This window comes from Pezoporus flaviventris, unplaced genomic scaffold, assembly GCF_033815535.1.
Source record: "Pezoporus flaviventris isolate CSIRO_AGI_PZ_B2104156 unplaced genomic scaffold, CSIRO_AGI_Pfla_v1 ptg000002l, whole genome shotgun sequence".
Taxonomy (NCBI): domain Eukaryota; kingdom Metazoa; phylum Chordata; class Aves; order Psittaciformes; family Psittacidae; genus Pezoporus; species Pezoporus flaviventris.
Window position 1 is genome coordinate 58,513,272 of NW_026892550.1, and position 27,025 is coordinate 58,540,296.

The window sequence follows — 27,025 nt, forward strand, 5'->3', positions numbered from 1 at the left end:
TATTGCTGTTTTGATGTGGGGCTGGCGGAATTGAGTGTATGCGTATGCGGTTGAGGAGGAACAGGGGGATTTGACCTGGTGCTTTCCAGATTTCTGAGACCACCACTTTAAATACATTTGCACGATTGCTTTAAATGGAACTGCATGGTTTGGCAGGTAAGCAAGCAGCTTTCTGACTGCCAATTTAAAGTAAAGACTAAGTTTTCAAGCCTCTTTATAAAGCTGGCAAAGTTCAGTCTCTGAAAGTGGCAACACCTTCAAAATAGTAGATTCTTTTTTACCCTCAGGTGAAGAGTTAGACAGAATCACAGAACCGTGAGGGTTGGAAGGGACCTCTGGAGATCATACAGCCCACCCGCCCTGGCAAGGCGGGGCCACCTAGAGCAGATGACACAGGAAGGTGCCCAGGCAGGTTTGGAATGTCTCCAGAGAGGGGGCCACCACTACTCTCCTGGGCAGCTTGTTCCAGTGCTCTGCCACCCTTGATGTAAAGAAGTTCTTCCTCACGTTGGGGTGAAGCTTCTTGACTTTTAGTTTGTGGCCATTGGTCCTCATCCTGCCGTTGAGCACCACTGAAAAGAGTCTGGAACCAGTGTTTGATGATTCAATGGACGGATAGTTTTTCCCTTCCCACCTTTCTTGATGTATGGTATCAAGAGTAGAAAGCCCCGAGAAGGATGCTTGCTGTACCTTGTATGTATTATAGCACCATGCGGTGACATGACGTAACTGATTTGCCAACTGTAAGCATCCTGTTCAAAATGACTTTCATGCTGGACATGCACTGTTGTCTGAGAAGCACAGTAGGTACTCGTTGGTAACAGTGGTGTAAAGCGTTAACCATCCTTTCTTTCTCTCTTTCCTAAAGCTTATGCAATGAGGACAGAAACCTGCTGCATGCTAGAGAGAGAGAGAGACGAATTGGGGAGGCTCAGCAGGAGAAAAACAAGCTCCCTGAGAAGCCTCCCGTCTTTGCAGCACCCTACAAGGTAATGGGGGCGGGGGGGGGGGGGGGCGGTGTGGTGGAGGGAGAGGAGGAAAGATGGTTGGAGCGTAAGAGCAGAGCTGTGGCTTCTGCATATGGTGTAGCAGAGTTGAGTGTGACACGTGCAGAACCAGCATCTTCCCATCTGCTTAACTTAAGCTCATCAGAGTATGGGTTTAAAGCTCTGAAGATGGTGCAAGCGCAGTAAGGTCTTTGGGCTGGGCAGATTCATTTGGAGGCTACTTCCTGTAGTTTGGGAATTTGAGGGAGAGCACCCAAGAGCAGCTTGGCTGCCTGTCTGTGTGCAGCTGTGATAGAAACAAACGGGTCTGCTGTTAGTGTTCCTGAAGACTGCAGGCACACCTACAAGTTTGGCTCAGAAGAACTAAGAGTGAGCAGAGCAGTCCCACTTGCTTTGGAGGGACTGCACTGCAGGATCAAGATGAGCTTGCCTAACTTTGCTTGTGGTGATACACAGTGATGCAATTAAGATCCTGACGAATCTCTCTTACAGAGCTGAGTCTCCTGAAGTTGAGGGTCCGTGCTTTTTCCATTTCTGCCTCTGTTCTTCTGTTGCAGACTCATAAAGGAGATGACTTGTCAAACCAAATTCGGAACGTGCTGGGCAATTATGAGGATGTCATGGGGCTCATCAACTCCAAAACCCAATGGAATTTCTTAGGGCTTCAGGAAGTCCTTCCTCCGGTCTCACCTGAAGCACCTCATTTCCCACACTCCCTTGATGAAAATACCAGCCCTACATCATCACCTTCATTCCACGACACAGCCCACCATCCACCCACTACGGCTGTAAGTGCTCCTCCTGCTCACCGCTCAAGTCCCTGCGAAAAGGCACAATCAAGGACAAAACCGCATTCAGGTTTGCACGTGCAGAGCGGCAGCTCATCCAACGGTCAGAGCCAAAGTCGCAAACGCAGTTGTGGTGACAAGGAAAGTCACGAAGGTCTTCATCGCAAGGGAAGTGACAGGCGTGCGGCTGGTGAAGGTCGTGCTCATGATCTGGACTACTCCATTTTCTCATTTTCTTCATTTCTGACACCTTTGCCTCCTCCACTGGAACCTCTGTCACCTCTGCGTTCCGACCTGCACGTCAGTTCCAAGTCAGAAAAGAGCAGCAAAAGCCAGGAGCTGACCTACAGTCAAAGAAAATCGTTTCAGGACCTAGTGACAGGATCAGAGGAAGAGGAAAGTCAGGACGGCTCAGACATTGACCTGAGCAGCAACACTCGGCCTTCCTCTCGGACGGTTCCTACAGCTTTGCCATCAAAGCCCAGCGCGATGCAGCAGAAACCAACTGCCTGTGTGAGACCAATGGATGTCCAAGATCAGGCGCGAGAGGAATCGCCAGATCTCAAACCTCTCCTGGAGGAATACCATAGAGAGCCCTTTGAAAAGATCTCAGATCTGAAGGTGAATGCCAGAGCCAGACTATTCAAATCAGAAATCCCTTCTGAGCCCGTAAAGGTGAGTTAGGAGACTCTGTTGCTGGCAGGGTAAGCTCAGCTATGGGAGGACAGGTCACCAAAGGGCAGAGACTACGAGCAGCATTGATGGCTGTGCACACTTTATCACTTTTAGAAGGTGTATTTTAAGAGTGCCTTTTGCCAGTACATCTGGGGGAGATACCTGGATGGTGAAAATGCAGCACTCGCCATGATTCCGTGTCTGTTTTATCAGTGAGGCTGCAGCAGGCCTTATGGTTAGAGCGACTGCTTCTGTTGCTGTGACTTTTGTCTTGCCTGTAAAGATTGTTGAAAAGAAGAAGGGGGAAATGATACGCTGAGAGGTCAGGGGGTTGGTACTCAGTGCTGGTGAGTAGAAGTCCCATATGTTCGCTGAGTACTGGGACAGCTGACTGTGCAGGGAGTTCTATGGTCACCTGGTAGGATGAAGGTTTTTGGGCTTTTTGGGGTTTTGGGTAGTTGTCTGTGAACACCACAGGGCTCTCCTAAGTGAGTTTGTACGATGTAACTGTAGACCCTCAGGGAAGTATCGATGTAAACAAAAAATATCCTGAAGATTTCTACCAGATGGACTTAGCCCTTGGGAAGCACGAGACCATTCTGTTTCCCGCTCCATGGAATGTTTTTTGAGCAGTTTCTCGAAGGAAATTTAGTGCAGAAGTGGGATTGTAAATCATAAGCAAGACCCTGAAAGCCCTCTAAAATTCTGCATTCAGGGAAAGACTGTAGGCTCTTTCTTGTCCCCCAGCTATGAGCAAAAGGAGCAGAGCTCTTTTGTTTGTTGTTGTCAGCAGAAGGCATCCTGGGCAGCAAGCTCGAGCATATCTTAGTTCTGGTCACTGCACTTGACCTTTCTCTGCCAAGGACTGAGACCTAAGGCAGCTGGGCAAGGAGAGAGGTGGAGAGAGTTTTAAGATTGTGTTTTGCCTTTGTAGGAGAAAGGGAGAGTGTGGGTGCCTTCTGCCTTTTGTGGAAGAGGGTGTTGATCAGCTGCAAATGGCTGTAGGCAATTTCTTGTGGAAAAGGAGAGGAAACTGGCAAAATGACATTGATGAGAAGTTAACAGGTACCTTAATGCCCAGGTTTGAAAAGAAACAAGTAATAGACACAGACTAAACCCAACCAAACAGTAGCTATGCTGGGTTTGGATCTAAGTGACTAGAATTTTGTTGCAAAATGCCTTTTAGCTTTTAATAGCCTGATTCCTGCTGACCTCCAGCAGTACATAAACCCTCAAGTGGTTAAATTGCTTTAGGAAGTAAAGCTAGAGCTTCTGAGAAACTTGAAACCTTCAGGCAAAGGAAGGCAAACCTGTGATTTTTTTTCTTTTTCTCCGAAGCTCTTTGGACACAAGAAAGAGGTCCATGCATTTAGTTTGAGATTGAGCAAAATAATCCATCTTGGAGTTAGAAAAGCATGTAATATCTTTGAGGACTGTTTTATTTCCTCCAGGCAGCCAGGCAGGAACAGGACAGTGCACCCATTGTTTACTGAGCATTTTGATGTAAAATGCTTCCATTGCCAGGAGCCTTCATTGTCAGCTGAAGAAAGCAAGAGTAGAAGTTGATGGAAACGGTTTGGTTTGTTTTCAAACCTGCAGCAAGGGTGGTGGCAGGCTGGAGCTGCTGTCTTGTCTTGTCTTGTCTTGTCTTGTCTTGTCTTGTCTTGTCTTGTCTTGTCTTGTCTGTGAGTGGGGCTTCTGGGTTGACCCTGGGACAGAAGCAGGAGAGTGCCTGGAGGTATGGCATTGTTTCAGTGACTCAACTTTAGGTTGCCTTGGAAAGGAGAGGAGTGGACTTGAATGGGTTAAGCGCGCTTGTGAAATCGTCCACAGGGGACTTGGCTGCATGCAACCTGCTGGTTAAACTGGGGCTCACAGAGGACCTGAAATAGCACCCAGATAAATTATTTTAGAAGGCTCCTGTGGACTTTGAGCCTGGTGGCTTTGATTTGTAGTCTGCCATGAAGTCGCGAGTGTCAAAACCAAGCGAGCAGCGTAAACACAAATACGAGAACAAGTAGATTTTGATGTAACTTTGAAGATTTCTGTCTCACTGGATGAGGCAGAGCCATTCTGTACATTTCTGTGGTGCCTCAGTATTGCTTTAGTGTGCATAAAGCAAAAAGTATAGCATGGTTTTTGTTTTTCATGAAATGTAGAAGTGAAACTTAACGCTGGGAGCAATGGCAAGCAGATGGACTTTAGCTTTGCTTTGCTGGAATTACAAGAGTCTTGCTCCATTACGGTCAAGAACTAAGTTGGTGAGGGAGATGTAGGATGCGTTGCTTGTTTCTGCTCCTCCTGCACTGCTAAACCCACCCAGCTGGCTACCTGAAGCTAGAAGAAAACTTGAACAAGTGCATCCCCAAACGTACATTTTACAGCTGCTGCAGTGTGAGGTGCCTTGTTAGTGCAGCACTGGAACCAAGTTTCTTCTCTTTCCACAAGGACAGTCGGATAGGAAGGTTTTTGAAAGTTGGGTTTCCGTTTCAGTTTTCTTTGAGTTGCATTTTGCCTTTCCTTCTCTCTTCCACCTTTTGTCTTGTTTGTTGTGGCCATTGTGTTTTTGATGAAATGAAGTGAATTTTCTGCGCTAAAAACGGTGCGTCTTGCGGTAATTATTAACCCTCTGTGAAAATTAATCCTAGCCTTAGGCAATCTGCTCAGAAAATTGCCTTCTCTGCTCATGGGTTTGTCGTTCTCTGACTGCAGCTTCCCGAATTTCGTAGAACAGCTCGAGCTGCTGCTACGGGGACTCGGCTGCCAAACAGTATCTGAACGTTATTTTGCAGTAGCAACGAACCCTCAGGCAATTTCCACGTAACAAAATGGCCTTTAAAGTCTGTAGCTATAATTCATGGAGCAGTCATGAAAGACATATTTAGCTCTGTGCAATCTGAGAATTTAAACAAATTATATCAACCAAGATTTTGTGACTAGATAACAAAAGTCCCTTTTTGAGCTTCTGATTTGAATGGTTTTGAGCCAATACAAAAATAGCACCAAGGGAAACCTAAGGGTGTGCAAGTATTCCCACGCTGAAGTCAGGGAAGGGATACTCATCCTTAAAATACAGCTTGTTTCGAAGTCTGTGCACACTTTATCTGGTTTGTTATTGGCTTAGTGCAAAGCCCACAGGCAACAGTGCGAAGACACCTCGGTAAGCTTCAGCTCAAGTTCCATATTTTTCCTTATAAAAAGGCTAATAACTCTTTTTGTGTGAACTTTAAAACAGAAACAAATATAAAAAACAACCCCTACAATTCCTGAACCTGAAAGAAGTCAGAAGAAAATCTTGTGTTAACTACCTGCCTGTACCTCCCGTACTTGATGCGGTTTTGCTGCTTTTGTTTGCTCGACACCAGTGTTGCGGTTTCCCCTGTGTAGCCAGTTCTCCTGTGGCTTGCAGGGGCCATTTTTACTGCAGCAGCTGCCAGTTTTGTTTGCCCTCTTAAGAAAGGGTAGACGTTCCCCATGCGTCAAACACTTGTGGGAATCGGTGAGCGGATGAAAGAAAGAGATCTGTTGAACAAGTGCACTGTGTCTGCAGCAAGCGATAAACATCCCTTAAAAACATGCTTAAGGACCACCCATGCTGATAGTTTGCTTGCAGGATGGTGCCTGCCTGACTAGAAATTATTTTAATCACAGGTATATTCACACAGTCTTCGTATTTGTTCCAATAAACGCTCTCCTGAATAGGTAACTAGGAACGGTTGCTTCAGCTTTCCCCAAAAGCAGCTTTGTCACCACATCCTCTAAAACCAGGTGGATGGAGTAAGCCATGCTTCAGATTGTTGGACCTGTCTTTGTATCAGAGATGTATTATCATCTCTTTAGTGGTAAATCTTTGGCAGAGCATCTGCTTTGGTGTCTGGTGTTCCTTAAGATAGCCTGCAAAAACCTGTATGGATTTCTGTGTTTACGTGTTTGTTTTCATCAAGTTGATTGTAGCTTCAAGTTTTGGCAGGCTTTTTCAGTACACAGCAGAACATTATTGCATCCCTAATCAAGATGATTAGAGGCTTGGTTAAAATACATACAGTCTCTTTTGTTGGCTGGGTCATTTTGGAAGCGTGCCCTATGTGTGTGCATCTTGCATCTACCTATAGTATTAGAGGGTAGATTCTTAACACAGAAATGCAGGTGGAAAATCACTTTGAAGAGTAAGTTAGTGTGTTATTCCTAGCGTGACTTGTGTGTGAACAGAGAGTGCATTTAATATGCAAGATCTCCTCCCGCTCTGAGCTAGCGAAGCACGTGCAGATGAAGTGAGGACAGGGTGGTAGGTTTTGGTCTGATCTTGCCCCGCCTGTTCTATTCAAACTAAGTCTTCATTCATGCATATGCAGTTTTGTGATCCCCGTTGCATTCAAGGGGCCAAAGCCCATGCGGTTGACATGGAAAAATAAATTTGTAACCAAATATTTCTCTTAAAATATAGTATTAAATTGGAAGCAGCTGTAAATGGGAAACTTTTTCAGCAGCCTGAAGAGGTGACCTTCTCTGCTGATAATTGATAGCTGCAGTGGCAAAGCTCTCATTAGGAAACAAAGAAAACTGCCAGCACAGTGAAGGGCATGGAACTCAAACTGGCTTTTCTGATCCTGCTCGCTCGGGTTTTCTCAGCACTAATAATTTAGCCTGAAACCAGGCAAAGAGCAGTAGCTGGTATTCTTGAGCCACACACACACACACACACGTTGCGAGTCCATTTCAATTAGGAGGAGATAGCAGGCAACATAGGAAATGCCTGCGTGCTCTAGCTCTTCTTGACCTACGCTGCTTGCATATCTACAGGCACCAGTTTCACCTGAGGTGAAAGGGACTGAGAAGCAGCACAGGGCTGATTGGTGTCAGAGGGGCAGCTCTACGTGGGCTGTGACGACAGAGGCATACAGATAAGCAGGCGGAAATTACTGAAATGAGAAGGAGCAGAAAGGTCTTTAGGCGAGGCAGGCTGTTTACAAATCAGGGAGCAAGCTTCAGCCCCCTACTTCCACATGCCAGAGCTGTGTGGTCCTTCAGCTCCATTTGGCACACCTTGGCAGAGTGGAATAAAAATGTGTGCTGTAATTTCTAATGGAATACCTTTGATAAAAAGCAGCAGCCTTAAAAGCTCTTCAGCCATTACCCCAAACCAGCGCTGCTTATTCCTTGTAGTATCTGTGGCAAAACCTTCTTTTCAAAAAGATGCCCACTTTCTGAGTTTCCCAGCTTTGGCGAGCGTTGACTGCATTGTGCAGAGAGGAGAAAGCTGGGCTTTTGCCACTATTCTGTCAATGCTTCTCGTGCTTTGCCCTTCCGCCTCCAGCTATCACACCGAGACCAAGGAGCAGGCTACTGGTGCCTCCTGCTGTGAGGCTGTAACTGAGTCTGCCACAAAAGACGGCAGTGCCGGGCAGGCTGATGCCGTCCCTGTCTTGAGTTACTGCCTGGTTGGGGCACTGCACTGCTTCTGGTTGATGGCTGGGTGTCTGGCCCACACATCATGGCCAGTGGACATCTCCTTTGTGTACCAGGTGGTTCCTCAAGCAATTTAGTTTGCTTTGGGGTGATTCTTATTATCCCGAGTTCCTTGTTCATCTCTCTCTAGTGTGTCTAAGAGATCTCTGTAAGCCTCAGGGCATGTGCTTATGGAAGTGTGTGGGTTTTTTGGAATTGCCGGTGAAAAGAGGACTTGGAGGTATTTCGGAGAGTTTTGTCACACAGTTGCTGTGCAGCTTGAACAGAATGCCTGTGCATTTCTTAAATTGTTTTCTACATAAAAATCTCCCTTCTTTTGCGGGTGTGTGCACCTGTACATTTGTGCAAGCCTGTTGTAGTGAAGGCAGGCTAGCTCCTCCCCGTGTTGCTCTAACCCGGCGGTGCATTCAAGGTTTTATCCTGAACTGCACAAGTTAGTCATACTGCTTTTCAACTTTTCTAATCACAGTTGGTGTTCCCTTGAGTCCAGGAGCTGGCATTTAAGAGTCCGGTGGGTTATTCTTCCACTTACAGCCACCTTTACTTTGCCTGCTCCCAGTTTAGGGCTTTATACTGGCTTCTTATTCTGCTGAGTGCACGTGGGTGCACAGAAGGACACCAGTTAGGAAGCAGGGGGAATCCTGTCAGCTGGACAAGCACCACTGTTTAATGAACTCTCTTTCACTTTGGTTCTTTCTCATCTTTATTGGAATATATCTTCTACTAAAGACTTGAAAACAACAGGCTTTGTAGAATAAAGTGCCCTTCTGATGGGGCTTTTTAGTCTTTTCTTATTAAGGGACTCCCGTGGCCTTTGTAGAACTGTTGGTAAGCAAACGTTTGATGAGTGCCTCTGTTTATCTCAGTCAGCTGGTAAAGGAACAAAGAAACTCATGCTGCTTCCTTCTTTTTATTTGCTTGTAGCAAACCTTCCGCTGGGATGCCCAAGCCGTTAAGGAAATTTTGAAGGTAGGTGCTCTTAAATAATAGATCGACGTGTTTGTGTTTTGTATACATTGAAGTAGTGGTGGGGGGAGGAGGAGGAATATCACCGCGTGCATGGCACTGCTGCTGGACTGGGCTTCTCTGTCCCTGTAATTATGGTACATTTGCGCCAATCTGAGCCAGCTCTTAATGCAAAACTGCCTCTGCAACCTGTGTCAGAGATGGCTTTGTGGGCAGCGCACAGGCTGCCAGTACTCAGCTGGGTCTGAGTACATGGGACCCTTTCACCGAGCACAGAGTGCAAATAAGATAAGTGTTCCAGGAGAGGCAGTGAGGGTGGCAGGCCATATGAGTTCCTTTATTTCTGGGAGTGAGTATTACACTCTTCAGGATTTAAACTTAATAGGGAGACAAGAAAAGTCTGTCTTGTGTGATTTCAACAGAGTGGTTCTGAATTTCTGAGCCCCAGCTTCCCCAAAGGCTTTGTCTAGATTGACCCCCATTAAGGTGTTTTAGCGTATGTTCAAGACAAAGATCGTTGTCTGTGCTAGGCTGTTCACGTGTTTGTTGCAGTGCAAGCCAAAGCTTTAGCCCAGTCCTCTGTGTCCAGCTGTGGTGCCAGAAGAGGCAGGTTGGAGGTTGATCCCTATCTCCTGGCTGCGGTCTGTGTGCTGTGCTCTTAGCCGGACCATGGCTTAGCCCAACTAGCTGGTCCCTGGGTGAGAGTTAGGGCAGGGCAACAGGGCAGAAAGGCTCCTAAAGACATAGCCCATCAGGCAGTCGCTCTCTTTGGTTTGAAACCACGTCTTGGAGCTCTGCAGCAAAGGCATCTTGGCCAGTCAGAGCAAAAGGCAGTGTTTCAGGTAGAATAGCATGAGGAATGGCTGGCAGTCAGAGCTCCCTAGCTGACCCCCTTGAGTTTTGAAAAGCCTTTCAGGGGGGTGTTGTTGCTGTAATAGGAACATAATAGGAAGTTCCTGAACTTTGAAAAAGTCCAGAGCTACTGGTAGACAGGTTTTATGTCCTTTTCCCTTTATTAACTGTGATAGCCTAATCCTGCAAACATAGGAAGTATTTAACTCTCTACAAGCTTCACTGAGATTGCTGCTAATTGGGCAATGCAAGTATGCTTGGAGAAAAGGAGCAAGTGCTCATGACGGTCTGGCTCGCTGAGCTCAAAGAGGGCTTCTTGCTGTGGTATTGCCTCTTGGGTTTACGATGGAAATGCTGCGTGGTCTCCTGCATCCTCCTGGGGCTCGGCGGGCGGCTTCCGGGGAATGCTCTCGGCCGTCGCAGGGCTCGGCTCCTCCGCGGGGCTCGGCTCCTCCGCCGCCTTCTCCCGCTGCTCGGCAGCCGCCTTCTTGCGCTCCTCGACCTCCTCCACCGGCAGCCGTCCCCTCGCGGCCTCGGGCCCCGCTGCCGCCGCCGCTTGGTCCCCGGGGCCGCTCTCCCGGGCAGCTTCAGCAGCCGCCGGCTCCCGGGGCCGCGCCCCCTCGGCTCCCCGGGGCCTCACCAAGACGGAGGCGAGGGCGAGGGCCAGGACGGTGAAGAGCAACCGGACGGGCAGGTACAAGTCCACGGCCACGTCCGTCCCGCCCTGCTGCTAGAGCCCGCCCGTGTTACAAGTCATTGCCATGAAGCACCACTAGTGAGACAAGAACCTTAGCCCAAGCCCCACACTTGATAAACACTAACACAGCAAATACCGGCTCTAAGTAAGTTACAACATTCTGAAACTGTGATATCAACAGGAACAACTCTGAGAGCCAATAAATCAGCATTGTGACGAGTGACTATTAATCCAGTCAGATCTGTTGTTATCTCAACCCCTCATGCCCCACGTTTGGGCACCAAAAAGAACTCTCGTGGTTTAAAACCAGGCAGAGGGCTCGTTCACTCACTCCCCCCCTCCTTTCCCTCCCCCTACTCCCAGAGGGACGGAGAGGAGAATTGAAAAGAATGCAACTCCCACGGGTTGAGATAAGAACAGTTCAGTAACTAAGGTATAACACAGATCACTACTGCTACCACCAATAATAATAATGATAAAGGAAATAACAAGGGAAGAGAATACATCACGTTGCCACCAGTCAACCAATACCTCGCCCGCCCCCCTTTCCCCCCCCCCAGCCCGACCAAGCACCGACCCATACCTCCTCCAACCGCGCAGTGCCCCAGCCCTTCCGGCTAACTCCCAGTTACATCCTGGGCATGACGTGCTGTGGTATGGAATACCTCTTTGGCTAGCTTGGGTCAGGTGTCCTGTCTCTGCTTCCTCCCGGCTTCCCCTCCTCCCTGGCAGAGCGTGAGGCTCACAAAGTCCTTGGCCAAACCAAAACATCATTGTTATCAGCTCTGTTCCCGAGCCGAAAGTCAAAACACTGCACTGCACCAGCTACCAAGGAGGAGAAAAATGACTGCTACTGCTGAACCCAGGATACCTGGGTGAGAGTTAGAGCAGGGCAACAGGGCAGAAAGGCTCCTAAAGACATAGCCCATCAGGCAGTCGCTCTCTTTGGTTTGAAACCACGTCTTGGAGCTCTGCAGCAAAGGCATCTTGGCCAGTCAGAGCAAAAGGCAGTGTTTCAGGTAGAATAGCATGAGGAATGGCTGGCAGTCAGAGCTCCCTAGCTGACCCCCTTGAGTTTTGAAAAGCCTTTCAGGGGGGTGTTGTTGCTGTAATAGGAACATAATAGGAAGTTCCTGAACTTTGAAAAAGTCCAGAGCTACTGGTAGACAGGTTTTATGTCCTTTTCCCTTTATTAACTGTGATAGCCTAATCCTGCAAACATAGGAAGTATTTAACTCTCTACAAGCTTCACCGAGATTGCTGCTAATTGGGCAATGCAAGTATGCTTGGAGAAAAAGAGCAAGTGCTCATGACGGTCTGGCTCGCTGAGCTCAAAGAGGGCTTCTTGCTGTGGTATTGCCTCTTGGGTTTACGATGGGCTCAGCTTTTTATTGTACATGAATATAAATGTCTTTGAGGTACAACTTCAGTTGCCTGTATCAGCAAAAATACTGTAACCCACTTCTGTCATTTGCTTTCCAGGAAATGACCCAGTCATGGCCACCTCTTCTGACAGATATTCCTACTCCTCCTACTGCAGAGCCTTCCAAATTTCCATTACCAACAAAGGTAAACACCCTCTTTTTGCCAAGGCTTTTGATAAATTAGAAGAGAGCTTTCCAACTCTTGCACGTACTTTCATCTGATGAGCTTTCCAACTCTTGCACCTCCTTTCATAGGTAAAGGCTTTTAGGAGAAATTATCTTTAGAAGTCACAATGGATTTTGAATTGTGTGATGGTTACTTGCAATGCATCACTTCTGTCCGTGCTAAGCTACATCAGGCAAGCTTAGACTATTGGAGACTTCGGAGTTATTCTTTGTCACGTTGCTCAAAGTATCGATTAGAGTAACAAACACAAGGAAATCGGATCACTGATACGCTGCTATTGAGAGATGATGTATTTGATTCTCAAGTTGCACCTTGTGCTTGCTTTCTAGGAGTCGCAGCCTGTTGGATGTGTAGCACAGAACCAGAGTAAGTAGAAATCCAAAGGAAAGCACACTGTTCTATGTGTATTGAGAGACGGTTTTGAGTGTCATACATTGAGAACATCAAATGTTTACCTTGATTAAGGGACGTGGTTTCCTGTGCTTTGTTAAACATTGATGAGTTTAGAAAATGCTGAAGAGACTGTATGCATTCCTTACCTAGAAATTAAGGCAGCAGTTCAGCAGAGAACAAACAGTATTTCATTAGGAAGCCCCATTTGGAGTGATAAATAATCTCAGTGGCAATCAGTTACGTCCTGGAAGAAAGTGACTTTCTAACCTGATGCTCAGAGACCATAGGGTAAAATACGCTACCGTTGAGGCAGATAAACCCCGCTGATTCTCTTTTGATTTACAGGACAGTGCGATGGACCTTCGGATACGTTGCCTCGTTCTCAGACAACAGTATCGTAAGTAACCAGACTCAGTTGCCATCTCTTGGTTGAGATTGTAGAGTCTTGCACTCAAGCTCTGTCAGGTCTGTAAAACTCAACCCTTTTCGTGCTGTTCTGACATTCTGCAGAGGAGCCTCCCCTGGCTGGTAGTGTGGGATAGTGTCTTCCTGAGTAGTTAGCTGCTGCTTTAATCCATTCTTTCTTTTGCTGCTCCTTCTTCCACCCCAGCTTGCTCCTCCTGAAGGACTTCTGGGACTTTTCTTTGCGCTGTTAAACATACTCGTTTCAACTGCTGCAGGCTCTGCCTTCCTCCACAGACAATCTTTTTCAGCTCTTCTCAGCTGCCTGTAAAAATCCCTTTTGAGCTTGAGTCAGTTTTCCAGGCAGCAGAGAGAGAAGAGACTTTTACTGTAGACAAGAATCTGAAAATACGCCTTTCTTAGCGCAGAGGTCCAGAATTGTAACTTCGGCATGGTACGTACCTCTGTCCTTCGCCAACATCCCCTCTCTGCTCAGCGTCCGTGCGGGCTCTTCAGAGCCAGTGTACCCACAGTCAGCAAAGACAGCTGAAGTGGGAGGAAGAGGGTGGCTTAGGCTAATGTCCAAAATGGAGTCAAGAAGGATTTCCCCAGGGACTTCCTCTGCACCTGTCCCTTGAACCGATGCATCCCTTCCTCTTTGTTTTTCTGTTTTCACTCGCACAACAGGGCTTGCTTTCTTTGCTGTTTAAAGCACACGTGACTGAAAATCCAGCTGCCTGGAGTAGCTTGCCTTACCAAGTGTAGCTGGCTGAAAACAAACAGCGCTTGTGCTGCTTAATTTGAAGCAGCCCTGAAATCCCAGGGTGCTCGTGTGCCCAAATTAAGCATTCGGCTTTACAGAGCGTGCAAGGGTTTCCCAGACGGCTTTCATTCTTGAATACAGCCTGAAGTTAGCACCTGGCAGTGCTGGAATGGAAGAGCCCTTCTTTTAAAAGGGGAAATGTCTCACTCATTTGTGGTGATGCATCTTTAGCCCAGCTGGCGGGGAAGGACCAGCCTTTGCTTTCAAGCGATGCTGATTTTAGTGCTCCTTCTCTCACTAACAGAGCTTTTATATAGCTTTGGAGGGAGATTGATGGTGTGTATCTAAGCTGGAAAAGAACAGGTCCTGCAAATGAAAACCTGGCGTCTGTTAAGGCATGAGCTAATTAAGGCAGCCACAGGGCAATGGCACGGGCCAAATGCAAAGAGAGCGCGGTAGGCCTTTGGGTGTAATCAAAGTCTGTGTGCGCAGAGAACCTCTTGTGCATCAGGGTAAGGTACTCGGGGACTGTGGGGTTGGTGCCTTTTCAACAGGCATCATCTGTGTGGCAAGGGTTGGCTCTGTACTGGTAGACACAGGAGACCTTTGGGGTTTCTTCGCGCCGTCCTGCTCAGTGGACAAGAGTGGATTTGTCACATCTGATTTGTGGAATAGTTTGTTGGGAGTCCGTGGTCAGCTTTGGCAGTAAATGTGGTCCTGTTTCAAGGAGAGTATCTCCGTGCATGGCAGCTGCTTTGGTGTGACTGTAAAATAGCGTGTCTCTTTTGTGGGAACTGTGCTTAAAGGAGGGAATCACTTTTTTGACTCAAGGTTTTCACTCCTCTGATGTCGCAGAATTAGGAAAGCAAAGGTCACCTCAGGGTCATCAGAGGTGACCTCCAAAGCTGTAAATGGTTTTTGCTTTGTTCATAATCGGACATGAAGGCGTGAAAGAACGTGAAGTTTTGTGTCGTTTTCCTTTTCCCCACAAGTATCAGGAACACAAACTCTGCCCCCACTTTTCAAGGTGGATGTGGTTTCCTGGGAATCTTTCTTACTTGTTTTCCTGCTCTAAAATGTCTTGTCCTGAGGGGTTGGAGGCTTACTTTTCTTATTTGGGCATGAGAGAAATTTCTCACAGAAAGCCCTTAGTTGGAAATGAGGTTGAAATAAATGCAGCTTTGACCTGATTGATCAAAATCCCTGTGTCAGTGGCCAAGCTTTCATCCCGTTTTGAAATGACACTTGTGTAATTCTCTGGGTTGAGGAGCTGGTCTCCAGCTAGTTTCAGGATTTGAATCACTGTACTTTCGAACAGCAGGAGTTTTGCCTGTCTGTTTTCCAGCTCCTTTTGAATATGCCTGTGTGATTTCCAGAGGAGAATAACACCTGGGGGAAGGCTGGGTCCCCGCCCACAGATCCTTCCCTTCCAGCCTCTCGAGGCCTTCAGTAATACATTGAAATAGCAAGCAGTAGTTACCACCTGCAGGCAGAGGACGAAATGATGCTTCTAGAAACATTTGCAGGCAGCCTGCTCTCTAGCAATAGTAAAAGAGAGTTTGTGGCTCCCCACTTGTAAGCTGCTTGGAGTGTCTGAACTGCTTGATTTACAGATATTGCTGAGATGTGCAGGAGCATCAAATTCATTGTGTAGAGAAGAAAGAGGAGGGAGGCTTGCCCTTGGCATTTACTTACGTATGTACGGTAGAACACTTGAGCAGCAAAAAGAGAACCCTTGTGACAGAAAAACATTTGCAGCCCCTGAGAGCAGAGAGCATGAGCGCACGCAGCTTCTGGTGCACAGATGATGCTTTCTGTCCCTTGGGGACTCAGTGCAGCCCAATAGCACGCCACTCTCTTAATGTACAAGGATCAGAGTTCTTCCACCCTGTGCTGCTGCGTTAGTGCGCTGGACAAACTTAAGCGAGGAGCATTCCCCTCACAGAGCTTCATCTTTGTTGTGTGTAGATGGCAGCCAATGATACTGACATCCTTTTCAAAATGTCCTGAGATTAGTTGAAAAGTACAATATAATGTTCCTAGATTGTGTGTTATCGTTTTATCATTCATTAACGACAGGGTTTAGCAGATAGAGAATGCCAAACATTCCTAAAGAATGTGGGAGGTTGGTTTCTTTTGGCAAGCACACACAAACCAAGTCGTTTTCAGTGTCTGGTACTTGAAAGTACGTCTGCCTTGGCTGATACTTATCTTCTGGTTGTCTTTCAGAGTGCTGCTCCAGGAAGACCTGCAAGTCAGTGATAGCGAAGACAGCGATGACAACCAAGTCGGTTTTAGATGTTTTATACGCTGGGCGCGCAGACATGCCTTTAAATCATCAGGCCTTGTTGCGTTGTTCCGAATGCCTTAAGCTAACCTTTACTCTCATTCTCCTCCTTCTTTTTTGTGAACAAAACAGGTTGCTGACAATCCACTTGCTCCTCCAAGGTACAGCTTTGTTCTTGAACTAACAGCTAGACTAAATAAGAAGGGAAAAACAAACTACGTCTTAATATATGGGGTGCATGGGTAAGGGGTTCCTTGTTTCTCCTGTAGATACAGGATTTGGTTTCTAGCTGCCCGAAGCTGCTGTTGAAAATTGGCGTTAGTTGTATGGGGTTTTACAGAAAGCTCCAATGAGAAATGAATAATCCAGGCATGCTGGATTTTTCTTATCAACCAGAATTATATTTCCCCAAGTTCTCTTGCCCTCCACCAGAGTATCTGAAGATCACCCTGGAGCCAAGGGGGTTCTCAGTTGTAGTAGTGCTGGGTGAGGTGTGAGTCCAGTTTTAGTTTAGAAGGAAGCCCAAAACAGCCAAGCAGGCGAAGAACGGAAAAGCGTTGGGTAGACTCACGGAGGCTGTTTCAGCTCCTCCTGATAAGGCAGCTCCTTATAAGTAGTTCCTGCCATGTATTGTTAGTCAGAAGCAATATTTAGGGTAGACGTAACGGCCACCTGCCAGTATTACAAGAAGTTGAGAAGCACAGAATTTTCAAGATTTTCAAGAAACTTGCCTCCAATCCATACAAATGTGTTGATTCTGACGTATGGAACAAGTTTCAAAGAGAAAAAAAAATATTCACAAGCCCATTTCGAAACAAAGGACTGCATCCAAGTCATGGCTCTTCCTCAGTTCCATTCACTCCTGTTGCCAGTGCTGGAGGAAAACACTCCTGAAGAGAGGAGAGTCTTGCAAAAACTGCTGGTGCTTGACGTGGTTGTTAAAGAAGCAGTTCCAGCACCTTGCCCAAGTAACACAGATGAATTGAAAACTTTATGGGAAGAATATAGAAAAGAGAAATCATCCTGGCGTGGATGTTTCTGTGTCATTAGCCTTTACGGCACCCTTTTCTTTTGAGGGATGAGGCTTTCAAAAGAGCACTTGCCAGTTTTGGTTCCTTTTTAAAATTCAGTTGGCTAAATGCAGCTGCAGACTGCAGCAGTCCTGCTCAGAGATTTCTCTGACCTGGTTATAGAGTTGGAGGTTTTATTACTTCTAGAGGTTTTTTATTCCGGTGCTTTATCTTTTGAGCATGGCACTGTATTCCTTGGCCTTATCCTTTCTCGTCTCAGTACCAAAACAGGGGTTTCAGTTTTAGTTTTGAATCTTGTCATGTCAATATAACAAGAAACTTCACCTATGCTGCTTTCTAATTTTATCTCATGGTGGCCTTGCAGTGTCCAACAGTCCCAGGCCAAGACTGTAGCATCAGCACATTCCAGCAGCTCGGAGTCAAGGAGCACCAGTGGCTCAGGGAGCACCAGTGACTCAGGGAGCACCAGTGACTCAGACAGCTCTTCAGACTCAGAGACAAGTGGCAGTGAAGCCAAGGAACCTTTGAGAGCGTCAGTGCCTGAGGTGAATGCAGATAAAATGCAGAGGCTGCTTAATACAGCCTCTTGCCTCAGCCTCCCCGCTGTCTGAATGCAGCCAGGACAGGAGACCTGAAATCCTCTCATGGCTCAGGTGTCCCTGTGACGTCTATGCTGCATCATCAGACTTTTCCTGCCCTTTGCTCCCCTTCTAGAATTGATCAATTCTATAACCCTTGTTAACAGCATAATTAGAGTTTTACCTGCTTAACCTTGAAGTGTTTGTCTAGCACTCCTTGAGGAATTAGTGACTTCACTGGCAAAACATAAGGAAGGCGCAGATGAGCAGCACAGCTCGTCTGGGGGTGTCTGGGACCCACCTCTGCTCACGGGGCTTTTCTGGGTGCTAAAGCTATGGACTGCTTCAGGATAAGACCACTTTCCTGATAGGTTAAGAGGAGCCCCTCTCTCAGTGCAGCTCCTGTGCACAAGTGACAGATTGAGCTTCTCCCAGATTGCAGCTGAAGTGATCAGACCTGCAGGAAGGGCTGGAATGTGCTTAGACTTGCTTCTGTTGGATTTGGCTCAGATAGTGCTGCACTGGCAATTCTGAGGCTTTTATTGGGAAAAGCAGACAAACAGAATGTGGTGCCTTAAGGTTTCATTACTGAGAGCATGCATTTTCTAAAAGTCTGCTGCGGAAGTGCTCGTGTCCCATGGTTTCAGACAGTTCCTCCAGCTTGCAAAACGTTCTCAGGCCAGTGGGAAGGGAAGCGCATGCCTATATCCTATGGACCACAGCTGATGTAAGCAGTCTGCTGACAGTTTTGAGGTGCTCTCACAAACCCCAGAAACCCTATAATTTATTTCTTCCCCCTCCGCCAGCCCTAGCTTTCCTGTCTTTTACCTGAGAAGCACCTCAACGGGGAAAATTTTATGTGCAGAAAACAGACTTTGAAAAGGAGTATCTTTCTCATCTTGCATCTACGTGCTTTACCATCCAGCAGTTCAGTTACAGACTTTGCCCTTTGCAACGTGGGTGTCTTTGGAAGGAAGCAGATGTTATGTGCTTCTCTTCTTTTACCAAATGCTGCCTGCTTTGTCCTGAGAACCCTCCATTGAAAGACCCTTCTTGCTCCAGTGAAGTTATTTGCCACTGTTTGCCAATGATCAGCTATTTGCCACTGATGGTTTATCCTTGTTTTATACAGCAAATTGTTCATCCATGATGCTCGAGGAGCAAGTTAGTGCACACGGCCTGTTTGTTTATAGTTAGTTCTTCCCATGCAAAAGCACAGACTTTGACCTACAGGCAATAGTTCCTTCTTCTTCTTAAACAGAAGTCTAGTGTTTGGAAAACCTAATGAAAACCCCTAAACCCATGGGGAAACAAACTGGGTTTTAAACCGGTTTTCTAGGTAGTTTCACTCAAAGAAAGTTGAGGACATGTCTTGTTTATCGACGTGTTCTACAGCGAGTTGAATGTGGATAGAGAAGAAAATCACAGCGGAAGGGACCCAGGAGTCTCGGTAAACCTTTCATGTAGTAGAGGCTGTCTTTTTGGAGAAGAACTGTGGTTCCTCTTGGAAGCAGAGTTGTGACTGAGGAGAACTGATGTGGGCAAGAGCATAGCTGTGCTCTGGTGTCCAGACAATGAGCTACACATTTGAGTGATGCTGACACACACATGGTAGTTTCAGCATGGGTCCCAGAGAATTGTGTCTGATTTGCAGCTTCTGTTGTCTGGTTTAGGGTTAGTTGGCTTTACTGTAATATGTCAGACTGCTATTAGATTAGGCAGGGCTTGTAGCAATCCCATTCTGTTATCTGACTGACTCCAGAGGCCTTCAGACCTCGGTCATTGCTTATGCCTTGCTTGATGCGGAGGGAAGCGTGTGTTGGGCTGTGTAGGCAGAGGAGTGGGAAGAGGCCAGACTTGATGTGCTATACAATTCTGGTAAATGGTTTTCTCATGGTTAAACCACAGGAGCCTGACAGCCGACCTGTCAGACTGCAGAGAGGTGTGACAGCTGGCACAGGTTCTTGTCGCTTTGAAAGCAGTGCTGCGTGCAGGAAGTTTTGCGCAAGCGTTGCGAGGACAGCACCTAATCTGTTTTTACAGTTGACGCTCTTTATAGATGTTGTCTCAGTTTGCAGCAGGGTTGGTTAGTGGCAAACAAAGATGAAGCTTTCATGTAGACTGGTGTCTTAGTGAGTGACAGGCAGGGCTAGCAGTGATCCAGGAGTGCTGTGCAAGACGTTTGACTGATCCTGTGGAGAAATGGGGTCTGTGTTTCTGAAGCAGATGTCGATGTGCACATGCTAGAGCATCCCCACGGTCTCATGGTCTCTCAAGCTCTTTCAAACAGTTGAAAGAGGAAATTTTCCTGGGTTCTAGTAAGCTGTGCTAGAAGGAAAATAGCTCATGAAGCCCTCAGTCTTTCATCTCTCCTTTCTCTTTTTGCCTGCAGCCTGACCCACCAACTTCCAGTAAGTGGCAGCCTGGCAACTGCCTAACCAAGGTAAGCCCACCCTTCTCCCTGCAACCCATTTAAAAGCAGCACAGTATCTGAAATGCCTGCTAGAGTGTGCAGTCATTTGTGCTACCCGTTTAATGTCTGTTGTGGGAGAGCACCTTGTCTGCAGTTTGGGGGGGTGCCCCGAAGAACTAACCCAGCCATCCCAGTTTGTGCTTTTCAGTTTTGTCCATGGGTGCCCCTTCTGCTGCCATTAGCCAAGTAAGCTCAGTCTGAGTAGCATAGCCTTTTCCTGTGTGGAGTAGTCTGAAACAGTTGTGATTGCTTGCTTACACAAAGGGAAAGGAATTCTGCAGGCTTGAACTGTGTTATTCCTTAGGGGCGATGGTAGAAGCTTCGTGCCTTTTGCTTTTCCATAAATGCAGGCTTTTAACTGAAGGAGGTTCACTGACAGTAACAACCATCCCTAAACCCTGCTTTGGATCTCAGTGCTTGGATAAATACATAGAAGGTTTCTTTGGCTTTCCCTGGAGCTGTCGTGGTTCTAGCAGTGAACAGACATACGTGAAAAGACACGTATGTCCAGTAAGGGGCTTTCCAGACACATCCTTGCAGAGTCCTTCTGCTGTAATAGTTGCTTTCCTTTGAATTAAAGGCAGCCCTTTATTTAGCAAAGATAGTAATTGCTCACAAGTGGTTTTTGGAAAGCTATCTATCTCCCAAAGGGGACTGTGAATAAGCTTCCAGGCAGGCACAGAGAAAGTTGGCTGCAAGCCTTATGGTGGATGGGTATTCGCTATGGATATTTCTGTGCCTGTATACCTTTTTGGTGGTCCGCACCAAGCGGGTAGCTTAGCATGTGTAGGTGAATAAGCCTGGTTCCCATGTGGGTTTAGTTTAGTCTTGGCATTTTCTGAACTTCCCATAGTTGTAGGGGAGAATTCAGGAGGGTGGGGAAATCGTGAAGAAATTTGAGAGACCCCAGCAGTCCCCCTTGTGCAGAGCAGTGGGAGAAAGGTGAAGAGGCAGTAAATCTGTCACTTCTCCTGCTGCCTCAGAAGACCCAAGGCAGGAGCTGTTTGATCTTAGACATGTCCTGCCTGGCAGTCTGAGCGTCTGACTTCAGGACCCCCCCCCTCAGAGCCTCACTGTCTGTATTATGTAAGCATGCATCTGTCCTTGGAGGCTCATCACAGCCAGCTAGGTCAGTACAGCTGTCAGACACCTTTTGCAGCAGTGTGGAGCTCAACCTGAGAGACAGTTGAAGGTCATGATCTGGAGCCTTGCCCTGAGCACACTGCCAAAGGTAGACTCGGTGCTGCACGCAGCCCACTGAGCTCTGTGATAGTGACATAAACCTGGATGTACTCTTGGGAGTCACAAAGTCCTAGCATGCTATTGGCTATTGACAGCCAGTGGATAACGCTGACTGATAAGTGCAGGTTCTTTTACATTTTCTTGGCTTGTAGCAAAGTATTCTGAAGATTTTCATTCATGTGAGCTGATGATTTTTGATATCTTGTACTTTTCCATCCAGGGAGTGTAATTGAAAAGTAGTATTTATTACCTCTCTACCTTAATGGTTCCTGTTGGAAGACTGGCAGCAATTTTAACTGACTCTTAAAATTTCATCTAGATCATAGTTTTGTTAATAAACCCAAGAACCCCTGCACATCTGAATGCAGCGTTTTCCTTCCCTTTGATAAGACTTATCAAAACCCCCAACTGTCTGCTGTTCATGACTACATCAGGAGGAATCTGAATACATTTCTGTATAATTCATACCAAGTAGGAGAAAAAAAGCCCAGCCAGAACAGATGCAATGCTTATTTTGAGCAATGGAAGTGCCTTAATTTTGATTACTATTAGCCGCAAGAGGTTGAGCAGTTCCATCTCTGCCACTACAAAATATCCAAGCAGAAGGAGATAAAATGTCATCTTAGGATACTGCTCAGTGAACCTGAAATCTGTATCTGCTGTGGTCTGGGTTTCCACTTTGTTGGTTCCACTATCTTTTCAATACTTCTAACAAGAATTGATCAAACTTAGCTGCATTGGTTTATACTTTACGTGAACTTTAAAAACCTGAGTGATTTGGTTTTCTTTCTTCCTGTTAGAGGAAAGCGGTGGACGAAGAGACGAATAGGAAGAAATTGAAATCAGAGAAAGAAAAAAAATCACTGAACTCTTCACCTAAGAAAGACTCCAAGAAACTGAAGTGAGTATACGGTGGTGGAATGGCAGAAAGATGCACGAAAGTGAGTGTGTCTTAAACAAGGAACTGTATCTTCTGTCCTCACACATTTGCTTATAACGTAATGTGCCTCCTGAGGCTTCATCTGCTGAAGACTTGTCTTTAACTCCTGGAACCCACCAGGTGGCTGTGGGAATGGAATTTATTCACCTTATTATTTGTTGCAGGTGTGAAGTGATACTTGGGTGTCACCTGTTTCCGATCCCTTCTTAATGCTGAGGATTATGGTTCTAACCATTCAAGAATAAGCTGATGTTGCAGTGGCCGATCGTCCTCCCATTCTTGCTGTACGCTGCTGCACAAGCGTTGAATGTTGTGGCATTTGTCCAGATTTCTAACCGTCGAGATGGACATGATTTTAAACGCTTCCCATCCTGCAGCTTCCGTTGCCGTATGCTCTGTTCCATGTATTGCGCATAGCTCGGGATATCTCTTTACGCTGCAGGAAATGTAATTGCCAGTTGTGCCCATATTGCTTGTCCTTTTAAGCTGGTAGGCAACTATTTACGCTGCTGCCTTTTGGACCAGATGCAGGAAACACATTTTTGCCAACCAGATTTGTTGGTTGAGTTTCATACAGTGCGGTAGACTGCCTGCCTGCTGGGATGCAGGAGTCATTCCCCTTCTCCAAACCTCCGTGGAGGCAATCTGTCAGCAGGTGATTGCTCTAGGTGGTCTGGGGGGTGTTAGCTGTTCTATGGGGAGTGGCGTCTGCTTGTTCTGCATGATAGTTGAGGTGTTTCAGGGGATGGCAAGAGAACTTGCTGTCTAGCTGAAGATGCCCCTGCTCATTGCAGAGGAGTTGAACTAGACAAGTGTTAAAGGTCCCTTCCAAACCAAACTACGATTCTATTCTGTGATGTTTGAACTCTCAGAGAGTCCATTATTTCTGCTTTCATGAGAAACAGAAGTAGCCTTAAAATGCTTTCTAGGCAGGTGGAGAGCATTTCCCTTCTCCACTGAAATCATCTTGTTGGTTTTGTCTTTTTGTGTCTGTGACTTAATGGGCAGACAAGCGTGTGTTTTGAATCATGACTCTGTCTGGAATTTCAGGGGGCCTTTATGGCCGGGAATTTCTCCTTTATTCCAGCATAGCGTTTGCAGTGCTTCTAATGGATGTACTGAGATTTCCCCTATATAATTTGCGTAATTTGTGCTGCCAGCATTTTGGCTAGATCTTTGCTAGAGCAAATGCTTCCAGGCGCATGTCTTCAAATGGGAGGCTTGCGCATCAGTCATGGGCTACTGAATTAAATTCTTGCTGTGACTTGAATTTGAGGCATTGCCTTGGATTGGTATAGCGTTGAGGTTTGTGGCCTGAAAATACGAGTAAACTGCTTTTCTGCCGAGAAAATAGAGATGTACTCTTGAAGCGCTGAAACGCTGGGCTAACGTTTAGTTGGGTCGTATTTCAGCTGGTGTCATAACGGAGGGGCTTTGACACTGGGGTTCATTCCTCCCTTTTTCTCAGTGAAGGCAAACCCCATGCTCCGGCTTTGGGAGTGAAAGGAGAATATGTATTTTGGAGGAGAGAGGGCACTGGATCAGGTCAGAGGGTGCTGCTGTGCTATAATCCTCTCTGGAGCTGTAACAAGGCAGTGAAGTGAGGGAGCACGAGTGCAGTGAGTAGGGACTGTGCCATGGGAAAAGTGGGTTGTGGAACAGGGGAGAGGACTGTCCCATGCACAGCAGAAGGAAGCCAGATGTGCAACGTTACACTTCAGTCTTTTCTCTGGGTTTAGCTTAATTTCCTCCTTGTGATGTTGCAGTCCCTGAGTTGGAATGCCCTGTTGGCTGATTTCTCACAGAGAACTGACTGTCTCTGTCTTTAAGTAAAAAGGGGCTGTGTTGGAGGGATGTCTTTTTTGCAATATCCTGCTATCCTGGTTATAAATTTTTATTCCAGGGACAAGTCCTGGGGCTTAATTCTACTTGAAAAGCAACTCGCTTGTCTGTTGTTAGCAGCTGAAGATGTGGTATCTAATGCACACTGAAATTTCATTTTGCCTTTGTTGGATTCTTAATGTCATCTTCACTTCCAGAGAGATTTCAGCATCATCGGTACATGATGCAACGAATTTTGTAAAAATTCACCACATTATTGATGCACCGTATTCATCCCAATTGCTGAATGCTCTTCCCGTCTCCAGAGCATCAAACTCCAAAGCTTCATTTGAATACTGGAAGAATGATTTTCAACCTCCACCACTGCCACCACTGTGTCCTATACCTCCTGCACCAAAGTCAACAAAGGTGGCCCAGAAGAGACGCAGAAGCCAGAACGACGAGCTGTCTGCCATCGACAACACAACCAAGACCGAGAGCAACAACAAGGATCCTTTGATCTGCAAGCACCGCAAAGTGCAGAGTAATGAAGCTGAACTATCAAAGGATATCAAGGTAGGTATCTGTTATAACTAACAGGAAGTTCCCTGCAACCCGTGGGTGCTGCGTGATTCTCTTTAGAAACATGCTCTGAGGATATAGAAAAGGAAAGAAGATAAACCAGCCACCAGAGAAAGCTCTCTGAGGCATTTTGCCCCTTTCACGGCTATCTGTAACCGTACGTCACTAGCCCAGAAGCCTACACTGTAACTTCTCTGCTGACTTGCCATCGTTTGTTTTCATCTCATTTAGTGGAGCTTAGTGAGAAGAGGTGCCCGTGTAAAAACCAAAGGCATCGTGTTGATGGCAGTAACTGTTTCTGACTGTAGGCAACTGCAAGTACAATACTGGTGTAAAATAAGGGTGTTTACAAAAGGGAAAAGTGGGCTGCTTAAAAATAAGAAACATACAACCCGCGTGTAAGGTTTTCATAGTATCATAGAATGGTTTGGGATGGGATGGAGCATTTACCACTTCTTTGGGCAACCTGTTTCAGTGCCTCACCACCCTCACAGTTTGCTTATGAAATTGTTAGTGATCCTTGCAGCTGGATCTTTGTATTTTTGGGTTGTAAAATTCAGTTGTCTTCCTATTTACTAGTGACTGGGTGGGTGTGCTCTAGTATGTTGTGTGAGTCAAGCCCGACTGTGCTCGCTCTCTCAGCTGGCTTCTAACTGCTTGCTTTTTCCTTATAATGTAGTTGGTAATGGAGAATCAACGATTTTGTGGTTAAGCTGGAAATAAGTGTGAATGGATATTACCTCTTGCTGCCTTGGTTAGTGAAAGGTTTCCTGAAAAATGTGCTGCTTGCAGCCTTACTGCTATCTTAGCCATTGTGCAAGGAAAGCTGCTACTTAATTTCCCCATGCTTGGGAAAAGTATTAATGATGTGAATGGTATTAAGCCTTTCTACTAGCAGTCAGGTAAGAAGCCAGGTTTTCATTTCCATTATTGGAGGAGGTGCTGGGGAAGTAGGTTAGAAGACAGGTAGAGCCTGGGAGATAGACTATGCCTGGGACAAAAAAATATTTCCTATTGAAATTCAGGAAAGGCAAGCTTTGGAATCGTTTTCGACATCTCTCTAAGCAGATTTATCTGTATTCTGTGATTTGTCAGGGATCTGCCGGACACGTCACAAAACTTTTCCCAGTGCCTTCTTTGCCAAATGGTACCTCCCAGCCAAAGAGACCTCAACTCAAGTTTGAAAGGTAAGGTTTTGTCTTACACCCGTCATCTGTACTTTGTAAAGCCACCAGGCCAGCCTGGCCCTGCAGCTACCCTGGCTTCTGCCTTAATAGGCATTTCTCTGGGGAGGAAAGAGAGAAGGAGAGGTGTCGGCGACTTGCCCTGTACTGTCTTCTCATGTCTGGGACTTACCCCACCTACCCCAAAGCAAAGGTCTAATTACAGCATTTCTTGGACTAGAAGCACTACTCTAGAAATTAGTTACTTTTTCACTCTGAGAGGAGGTACCTCTTGTGCCTGCCTACAAATGATAGGTTTTGATTTGCCTCCTTCTTGGCAAGTGGTAAACTACTCTGTGACAAGGTGCTGGGCAGGCAGGTAACTTTTTCTGAGAGGGCATGACTCTTTACTTGCTCGTTTTGTTAGTGCACGACTGGTTGTGTGCCATTTGCACGGTGAATAGTTTATCCCACTGCCTTTTCTCTGTTTTCTGTTTTTCCTCTCTGTGTCCCAAATTCAGACATCTGAAGTATCCAGCAGAATACTACGCAGAAGAGGCCAGGAGGCTGAAACACAAAGCTGATGCAATGGTAAGTTTTGGCTCTGTGCTAGAAATGTAAAGCAGCTCATGCATTGGGAGCCAGTATTTGTGTTCATGTGCATAAGGATTCACCAGTTAAAATGACTTCCCATACTCCAAACTTGGAGTCTGTTCAAGTCATATGTGGGGATGCTGTCTTTGTTTCCCAAAATGTTCAGACATTTCCCTTTGCTATAAACACATCTAGAGAACATGCCTCAAGAACAGGATTTAGAGCAGATGTTGTCTGAGGTTAGCAGGCCACTTTGCTTTGCAGAGCTATGACAAAGCCCTTGTCAGAACAGTTATAGGACAGTTTACCCTGCAATGTCACGATCCTGACAGTAATTGTGTTGCTGGTGGACAAGACTTGGACGTGCCCTTTGCAGATGTAAGCAGCTCTCTTCTTTATGTGCAGTTTAGCAGTGTACATGAAGTAGTGTAGTTTTTGCTAGTTAGGCCTCAGTCAGATAATTTACATACGCTACTTGCCATTTACCTGTGAAAATGAAGTGAGGGAACCTGCCTTTCACGAGGCAGGCCTCCAAGACCAGACAGTAATATCCAAAAACTGTACAGATAATAAATACTTGGGGAAACCATTGGTCAAGAGGAAGAGCTACAAACAGCCAGAGCACACCCAGACCACATTAACTGTCACCTGGAGGCCTGGCCCGCATCTTTTTCTTCCTTCAACTCCTGACTTA

At 46.4% G+C, this 27,025-nt stretch overlaps 1 protein-coding gene across 1 annotated transcript in view; it reads left to right on the forward strand.

Annotated features, from left to right (window-relative positions):
* Window positions 1-720: 720 nt before the first annotated feature.
* The window catches only part of LOC133264978 (AF4/FMR2 family member 1-like), a 30,580-nt gene continuing 4,275 nt past the window's right edge, over window positions 721-27,025 (forward strand). The window contains exons 1-14 of the mRNA XM_061445175.1: window positions 721-725; window positions 869-989; window positions 1,565-2,470; window positions 8,861-8,905; window positions 11,934-12,020; window positions 12,392-12,428; window positions 12,801-12,852; window positions 15,850-15,907; window positions 19,909-19,959; window positions 22,032-22,132; window positions 24,319-24,568; window positions 25,670-25,761; window positions 26,113-26,116; window positions 26,269-26,328. Coding sequence (XP_061301159.1) covers window positions 721-725; window positions 869-989; window positions 1,565-2,470; window positions 8,861-8,905; window positions 11,934-12,020; window positions 12,392-12,428; window positions 12,801-12,852; window positions 15,850-15,907; window positions 19,909-19,959; window positions 22,032-22,132; window positions 24,319-24,568; window positions 25,670-25,761; window positions 26,113-26,116; window positions 26,269-26,328 — 1,869 coding nt within the window. The remainder of the gene's footprint in view (window positions 726-868; window positions 990-1,564; window positions 2,471-8,860; window positions 8,906-11,933; window positions 12,021-12,391; window positions 12,429-12,800; window positions 12,853-15,849; window positions 15,908-19,908; window positions 19,960-22,031; window positions 22,133-24,318; window positions 24,569-25,669; window positions 25,762-26,112; window positions 26,117-26,268; window positions 26,329-27,025) is intronic.